General features: G+C 37.8%; 1 protein-coding gene across 1 annotated transcript; it reads left to right on the forward strand.

The window, feature by feature from the left end:
• The first annotated feature begins 1,064 nt into the window (after positions 1-1,064).
• LOC141645125 (uncharacterized) lies at positions 1,065-2,167 on the forward strand. The gene is made up of 3 exons (XM_074453979.1): positions 1,065-1,581; positions 1,687-1,908; positions 2,121-2,167. The coding sequence occupies exons 1-3, from the start codon at positions 1,065-1,067 to the stop codon at positions 2,165-2,167; spliced, it is 786 nt and encodes a 261-aa protein (XP_074310080.1).
• The last annotated feature ends 7,035 nt before the right edge of the window (positions 2,168-9,202 follow it).

Here is a 9,202-nt window from a genome sequence, read left to right on the forward strand (position 1 = left end):
ATTGATAATACTGCTTATAACAAATGGTTGGAAATAATGATATCCCTATGCCAAGTGCCACACTTGCACGCAAGTCCTGGCTCAAAACTTTCATGGACCACTACGGGTGCAAAGATTTCATCATAATGCAATCCGTGCACTTGAGTGAAACCTTTTGCCACTAGTCGTGCCTTATAGGTATCTGATTGCCCGTCTACAGAATGCTTTATTTTGTAAAGCCATTTGCACTGAAGAGGTCGTACCTTGTTAGGTAAATCAACAAGATCCCATACGTCATTGATTTGTATTCCCACTTCCACTTCCGTTTCCAAAACGACCAAATTGGTTTTCAAATTCCATTTTTTTTCTTAAAAGGTAGCTTATTGATTTGTTTTTGGAGGTAATTTTCTATATAACTATGATTGGAGTTGTTTATTGTTGAAGAGAAAGAGCTTGATTGTGGTGAATTGATACTCCCCATTTTCAGGGATTAAATAAGGGAAACGAAACCCTCTAGCTGATTTAACCCCTGGAAGCTCAAAAGACACTCCCCAATACCAGCAAGGGAGCTGACACTTCACTTGGGAATTAAAAACCTCGAGCCACCCCAATTAAAACCCCAATTAAAGCCCCTGAAAAGTAATGATTAAGATGTAAGAGAATAAATTAATGCAGAAAAATATAGTTTTGAAGGAAAAAAGAAAGACTGAAGGAATTCGCCCTTTTCCAGAAAAATTAGGGTTTCCGACACCCAATTAAATGCAAAGTTTACAATCATTAGAGATAAGTAGTAGCTGATAGAACCCAACAGACGTTATCTTTATCGATAACCGAAGGAATTTAGAAGGATAAAGTGAGTTTTTCAGAAGGATTTTGAGGTTAAACGAACACCCAATTGAAGAAGAAGCGTGTCTGTTTGGGGAAAAACAAAGGCTCTCGAAAGAGAGAAAAGCTCTCACTAGAATTTTAGAGAGATATTAGTAAAATCCAATATGGTATAAGTTACTGTTGTTAAGTCTAATGAAGATGTTGTGAAAAAATTCGAGAAAGACAACAAAACTCCTAAATGTCATTTGTTAAACCACATGACTAATACCATGTTCGATGTGTTTGCGCCCTATAAATCTGCTAAAATCGTTTGGGAATCATTAGAGTCGAAATATGGGTCTGGCGATGCAGGGAAAAAGAAACATGTAGTTGGGAAATGGCTCCAGTTTATTATGGAAGATGGTAAACCAATAATGGAACAAGTACAAATCAATGAGAATTTATGTGCTGATGTGACTAATGAAGGGATGAAATTTGTGACGTTTTTCTTGCTAATGTGCTGCTGGAAAATTTCCCTCCTTCCTGGTCTGACTATAGAAACCATCTTAAGCATAAGAAAAAAGACTTGTCCCTCCAAGAACTTGCATGTAGAACACATGAGGACTGAGGAGGCTAGTCGCCTCAAAGACACACTTGTAAGTATTCCTGTTAATGCTGCTAAAGTTAATATGGTCGTGGTGGAAACTGGTGGTCCGTTTAATGCTAAAAATTATAAGCGTAAGGGTAAAGCCCGGGTTGGTCAGGCTAAGAATCAGGGTCCTGCGAAAAAGAATGGTCCAGGGAAGAACACTAAGCCAGTTGCTAAAATCTAGAAACCAAAGGGTCCTATAGTATGTTATGTCTGTGGAAAAGCTGGTCACAAAGCCTACCAATGCACAGAAAGGAAATCTGTTAAAGCTAATGTCACTGTGACTGATGATGTCATTGCTGTTATGGTTGTAGAAGCTAATCTGGTGGGTAATGTTGCTGAATGGGTCTTGGATACTGGTGCCGCTAGACACCTCTGTGCTGATAAGGGATTGTTTGCTGAGTTCGAGGAAGTTGCTGACAGGGAATGTGTCTACATGGGTAATTATTCATCTGCATTGATCATAGGCAAAGGTAAGATCTTTCTCAAACTCACCTCGGGGAAAACACTTGCTATAAACAATGTTTTGTATGTGCCCTCATTGCGTCGAAACCTCGTGTCTGGTACCTTATTGAACAAAGCTGGTTTGAACTTGTTTTTTATGCTGACAAGGTTATAATGTCGCACAATGGGGAATTTGTGGGCAAGGGTTATCTGTCTGGGGGTTTATTTATTTTGAACACAGATTCAATTTCTAATAATATTGCATTTACTTCTACTTATATCGCTTGATCTATTGATGTTTGGCATCATAAATTAGGTCACGTGAATGTTGATTACATTAAAAAACTTAGAACAATGAGTTTAATTTCATGTTTGAAGAGTAAAAAATTCTCTAAATATTGCTCCGTTGAGGCTAAATTCACAAAGAAACCTAGTAAACCTGTTAATACTAGGAATACGAGTCTTCTTGAATTGATTCACACTGACCTAGCAGACTTCAAAAATATTGCAAGTAGAGGCGGTAAAAATTATTATGTGACCTTTATAGATAAATGTTCGAGATAAACTAGAGTATATTTGCTTAAGACTAAAGATGAAGCAGAACAACCGTTTATAAGTTTTAAGAATGAAGTCGAAAACCAACTTGACAGAAAAATAAAAAAGGTAAGGTCTGATAGAGGAGGCGAGTATAAATCAAACTATTTATCCGATTTTTGTGAGAAAAACGATTTAATACATAAAACCAGTCCACCTTACTCACCTCAATCTAATGAAGTAGCTGAACGAAAAAATAGAACCTTAAAAGAAATGATGAATGCTATGCTTTTAAGTTCTGGCCTATCTGACGATAGGTGGGGGAAAACAATTCAATCGGGTTGTCATATCTTAACCGTGTACCCCCATAAGAAAATTGATAAGACACCCTATGAGATTTGGAAGGGCTATCATCCTAACCTGAGCTTCCTTAGGGTATAGGGGTGTTTGGCTAAAGTTGGTTCACCTGACTTTAGAAGACCTAACACGGCTGTCGCAACCCTATCAAAAATAAAACCAACAGGCTCTAACTAATGCAGTAGAGGCAAGTCGGGTATCGTATCCATAGGGAGGCGGTCACTATCTACTCGTTATTCAATCTGTCTATAGTCACAAATCAGGGGGTTTGAGTTATTTAAACTAAACTAATAAACTGAAGTAAAAGCAAGGAATGAAATAAGAGATTAACAAATAGAGAGAAATATGCGAGGATGTCGATTCACCATGATAATACACAAATCAGCTAAAGGTAAGGTCAGTCGGTCTGATGTGAGAAGGGTAAAGGAAAGGTCCTTTCGGTCCGCTATCCGCCCTAGAATACTACTAACTTAGCTTTCACCCTCATTAGTGTAGTTTATTGTCCATAATAGGTCTATTCATTCCAATCTCTCGATCTAGGTCTGAATTTAATCGGTTTAATTAATTCAGTTGCATGCATTCAACCTAATAATTACAATTATATTGCTATCAAATAATTCTCACAACCAAATCTCCTAAACCAATTATCGCATCATCGTTATACTACCATGGCTACCCTAATCCTAACATTTAAGAATTATCTACGCATAACAATGAATAAAACAAGAACAAAAGATAAAGTAAGAACAAACATGGTATAAAAGTGTGCAAAAGAGAATTAGATAAAATAGAAAGAGAGTAAGAGAAAGATTACGCAAACGAGATCTGGAAAAGTAGATGAGCAATGTCGAACGAGAAATAATGTAAGGTTTTTGAGATATGAAAGAGATGCCAAAACCTTATTACGTCTATCCTATTTATAGGAAAGACAATTATTAAACCTAAGATACGATAACAAGATATTAAAATCTTGTGTCAGATAGAAAAGTACTCGATCGAGGATATTAGAACTCCTCGATCGAGTAACTCCTAGCAAAAACCTCTCGATCGAGGATATTAAGTACTCGATCGAGCACTATCAAAAAGGCACCACTCGATCGAGGACTTTAAGTACTCGATCGAGTGATTTCCAGCGCACAATTCCTACTTCACGCATTGAACTTCAAACGGCCGCCATTTCTTCGTTACTTGGGCAAACAGAGCGTTTTCGGTGGCGTTAGAAAGCTAAGAGGATAAGCTTTCATCTCCAATTAGAATAACTTTAATATAAGTTGTATAACTCGAAATATGGCTCTTCAAATTAGGCACTAGTAATTTGAAGCTCTTCCTTTGCTCGCTTAGCTACCTTGCTTCTACGCGCATCACAATTAATAGTTTCCAAGCTCCAACTCAACTCATCTCCTAAATTTATACATAGGGACATGTTCTAAGCTTGATTTTGCTTCTCTTTGGTTCATTCCTGCAAATAGGACAAGAGAAACCAAAGTAGACAATTCGGGGGACATTTGTAGCTTAATACTACGTAATATACATAGAAATGCGTGCAAATACGGTACAAAAAGTCTATATAAAATGCACGCATCAAGACCTACCATTGGACTGAAAACCTATGATTGTGTTTTTATTGGCTATGCTCAAAATAGCTCTGTTTATGGATTCATGTCTTTGAGTGATCACTCTATATCTGAAGCTAGAGATGCTGTATTTTTTGAGCATGTTTTTCCACTACAGAAGAATGTTGTATCATCTCCTAGTTTACCTGTCCTATCTAATGATATCTCTTCACATGCTAGTAGTAGTAGAACTTCTATTGATCATATTGTCGAACCTAGAAGGACTAAGAGACCTAGATGTCCAAAGAACTTTGGAGCTGATTTTGTTTCACCTTTGCTGTCTGAACATGGATACACTGTTTGTGCTAGTGATGAGTTTGTTTCAGCTTTTTTAATAGAAGATGGTCCAAAAACATATAGTGAGGCAATGAAATCTATTGATGCTAATTTTTGGAAAGATGTTATTAAAAGTGAACTTGATTCTATTGTGTCTAATCGAACTTGGGACTTGACTGATTTACCTAAAGGTAGTAAACCCATTACGAGTAAATGGATCTTTAAAAAGAAAATGAGACCTGACGGTACAATAGAAAGGTTCAAAGCTAGACTTGTGGTTAGAGGTTTTACACAAAAGTAAGATATTGATTATTTCAATACTTATTCTCTTGTGACTAAAATTTCGACTATAAGAACTCTTGTCGCCTTAGCTGCCATTCATAACCTCATCAGATGGATGTTAAAACTTCTTTTTTGAATGGTGAACTAAGGGAAGAGATCTACGTGTTGCAACCCGAAGGATTTATTGTAAAGGGTCAAGAGAATAAAGTGTGTAAACTGAACAAATCACTATATGGTCTAAAACTAGCACCTAAACAGTGGTATGAGAAATTCAACAACACTTTGGTAAGTAATGGCTATATGGTTAAAAATTCTGATTCATGTGTGTATTCCAAAGTGGTAGAATCTGATTGTGTAATTATTGATAAGGTTATTTTCAGTCGTTGGCCTACCAAAATAAATCCTAAATTACTACTAACTGGTAGCTAGTGCCAAGAAAGGGTCGAATCCATACGGAGGCGAGTTAATTTTTCTAGTTTGCTAATATTTAAGTTTGTCTTAAAGGTAACAGTTTTATGGGGGTTTTGATTGGTTTAATTTCTAACAACTAATAGCAAATAGAGTAAAGATTGTAAACAATAATATTAAGAGAGTCTAGGGCTCGGGTTCACTAGGTAGTCATCCAAGGGTAAGGTTTAATTCATTGATTAAGCAATTTATATTGTTGAAAGTCATATGATCGATCGATTCCAATATCTCTTTTTAGATCTAAACTTAACATGAATCGCTATTATTAAGTCGGTCTAATTCAATTATCGTGGCCTATAATAGTCTTAACCAGGTCGGTGAAAATCCTAGTTTATGCAAGACTAATTAATCAATTCTGATCAGTAATTAACTAATTAGAAGTAAGAAAATAATTGAACAACAATCCAAAGAAATTTAACAATTAATTCATAAGTTAACCCTTTTCTAACCACCTAGATCCCCTTTCACCCTAGATAATAGATTAAGCTACTCATGATAAAGGGAATAACAACAATAAGATTAATGAACAACATGATTAAAAACATAAAAGATGAACAAGCAATTGAATTAATAATAGAGGAAAGATTAGAATAATATCGTAATGAAGAACAATAGATCAGATGCTAAATTAATGTAAACTAATCTAAAAGTATTCTAAGAGAGTTTTTAGAGTAGCTATACGAAACTAGGTAAAATAAAGCGTAAAATAAACTAGGGTACGATTTAGGTATTTATAATAAAATATAACCGACTTAAGGAAAATTGCGGAAAATCTAGAAATAAGTGGTTCCTCGATCGAGCCTGGTTTTACTCGATCGAGTCACCAACGTCCTCGATCGAGCCCATGCTTAGTTCATCGAGGAATCACTCTGTTTCTGCTCCTTTCTTCGTGTTGTCTTCTTAACTTCTCTTCCTTCATTCATATGGATTCCCGTGCCATGCTCCGTGTATTCCTTCATGCCTACTCTGCGATGCCCATTTCATTCCTTTGCTCCTCAAATGCGTCATTCCTGCATTAAACATCAAATAGCGGAAGTATCGAAATTCTAACATAAAAGGCATGTAAATAATATAATTTATCACGAAAACCGTATCAAAAGTAATTAAGGGGAGGCATAAATATGTAAATAATTATGACTCATCAAACTCCCCCAAACCATCTCTTTGCTTGTCCTCAAGCAAAGCATCACACAATTACAAAAGGCAATCATACAAATGGCGAATAAACAACTCAGAGCTAATGTTGATGCACATACAAATCCCAAGCTATCCGTATCTGTAACAAAGCAATGACCAAAGTGTACCAATAAAAAAAATTCAAAGGTACGGGAAATAGAAGACGCAGCTAAAGTCTCACGTCACCATACTGTTAGGCCCAGTTTAGCCTGGTCCGACTGTAGCTTAGCCTGACCCTACTAGGCTGGTTAAGACCTCCAGGGGCCGGACAAATTCGACTACAATTTGGCAGATGAAGAGTATCACAGGATAAGCAGGCTATTAGATCCTGGAAGAAGAGCCTGATAGTAAGTATGGAATAGCCTGGCGGGGCATTCAAACAAGCTGGATTAAGAAGATAAACAAAAAGTGCAGTTGTATGAGTCAATAACCGTGTCCTATTCTCAAGGAAGACCAAGTCCAACTATAGAGCTACATCATCTATGAATGTTAAACGGGAAGGACTGAAGATTAGTTAAGAAGTAGAACAGGTCAAGCGAATTAATAGAGAGCATGCCCTATTAATCTGGCAACGGCCCCTACAAACGGGGAAGAACGTTGAGAGTAATGTAACGTTAATATTGGTAGAATTATAAATAGCATAATCAAGCATTTGTAAAGGTATTCATTTTTTCATTGGTTTTTATTCAGCGACTTTACAATTTATCTTTCATTCCCGTGTATTCAATTACTTATACAAATTTGTATTCAGCTTATCAAAATAATACAAGTGACATTCCTTACACTTCGTCTTCCCTTATTATTCACTCACAACGTACAAAACTTATAGAACTAGATACCCAAATCACTCTTTAAATAAAGCCGGATCCATTCAGGGGAAATCCTGCTAAAACAATTGGCGCCCACCGTGGGGCATCTAGTTCTTTAATCAAAAAATTCCTTTTACCACTCTCCATTTAATATTCACATACAAAAATGGTGAAACTCACTCCAGAACAACAATTAGCTGCTGCCCTGGCTAAAATCAAAGAATTGGAGGCAATTCAAGAGAAGGCAGCCCAAGCAGAAGCAGAAATCAATAGGCTGAAGGAATCTGAGTCTAGCCTGAGGAAAAAATTGGAAAATCATGCTTCAGGCTCCAAGACCAGATTCGAGCCAGGAACCCCATTCTCATCCATTATCAAAAACATTGACTTTTCCAATTTTGGAACCCCGGAGAAGGATACATTATCCGGTACCCCAATCATTTCCAATGATGAAACAAACAAGACCAAGCAAAGAATAATGATGGCTATGCTTCAGGAAATTCAAAAACTCCACAACAAAATAGAAAATATACCCGGAGTACCAGACCCTGTGGCTGAGGTAGAAGTCGACAGCTTTGCAGATTCACCCTTTGCAGATGAAATTGCAAAGATTGATCTCCCTAAGAAATTTACCGTTCCATCCATGAGAACTTATGATGGGACCTCTGATTCACAAAATCACGTTGCCATATTCAAACGAAGATGTTGGTTGCCCTCAATACCCAGTGAACTCAGGCAGTCTGCGCATGTAAAGGCTTTGGTACAACCCTGACCGAGCAAAGATTACAATGGTTCATTAATCTCCCAAATGGAAGTATCAAGAATTTTGCGAAACCGATCAATGCCTTCAACCAACAATTCGCAAGCGGCGAGATATGGCCAAGAGACCCAAGAACTGCTCAGGGTAAAACAACTTCCTGAAGAATCTCTCAAAGAATTCCTGGCCAGATTTGTCAAAGAGAAGGTGGCCATTCCCAGTGTGATGAAGAGACAACAGAAGCCTTCAGGCAAGGAGTCTTGCTTGACAAAGGACATCTATGCGATTTAACCAAAAAGCATGCCCAACCTTTGCCACTGTTCAATCCATCGCCTTAGAGCATGTCAGATTGGAGGAAGATCTCAACTTCAGGACAAACTCATCCGGAGGAAAGCAAGGCTATGGACACACTAATAGGAAAAGCTCCTACCAGAAAGGAGGCAACCCCAGATCGACCCTATTCCAGGCCCGAACGATCCAAGTCAACACGGCACAAGAACACAAAGGTAACCTTTCTAGCCTTCCAACTATTCCTGAATATAACTTCTCTATTAATACTGCAGGATTAATCAAACGCCTGGAAAGCCTGGGAGATACGGTCATATGGCCCAAGAAATCCGACAATCCCAGGAAAGACCCAACGAGATGGTGTGACTTCCATCAGGACATCGGGCATACCACAGAAGAATGCATCCAACTCAGGAAACAGGTGGCATATCTTCTAAAGAAAGGCTATTTGAAAGACTTAATCCAGCAAAGAAAGAACAAAGATGAGGGACAAAACAAGAGAGATTCAGGAACAAAGAGAGATCCTCCTCCTCCTCCCCCCATCTATGAAGTTAAGTTCATAAATGGAGGATCGAAATCTATGGTCCGACCAGCTCGGTCACCGCCAAAAGAATATCCAGGGAATCCAGGACTTGACCCCCTTCCAGGTCCAAGTCATTGCCTGCTATTACTTTTGATGACTCGGACTGCAGGGAATATCGATCTACACCATGACACCTGGTAATCAACATGCAAATTGGCACACTAAGGTATCAAGAATCCGATA

The sequence above is a fragment of the Silene latifolia genome, chromosome 1 (genome assembly GCF_048544455.1).
Source record: "Silene latifolia isolate original U9 population chromosome 1, ASM4854445v1, whole genome shotgun sequence".
In the NCBI taxonomy this organism is placed as follows: domain Eukaryota; kingdom Viridiplantae; phylum Streptophyta; class Magnoliopsida; order Caryophyllales; family Caryophyllaceae; genus Silene; species Silene latifolia.

Bases quoted from the DNA above. Each gene is read 5' to 3' on its own strand.
- LOC141645125 (XM_074453979.1), top strand. From the start codon at position 1,065: ATGACTAATACCATGTTCGATGTGTTTGCGCCCTATAAATCTGCTAAA. The intron at 1,582-1,686 runs GTCCAGGGAAGA...ACCAATGCACAG, and splicing joins GGGTCCTGCGAAAAAGAATG to AAAGGAAATCTGTTAAAGCT. The intron at 1,909-2,120 runs GTAAGATCTTTC...TTTTGAACACAG, and splicing joins TGCATTGATCATAGGCAAAG to ATTCAATTTCTAATAATATT.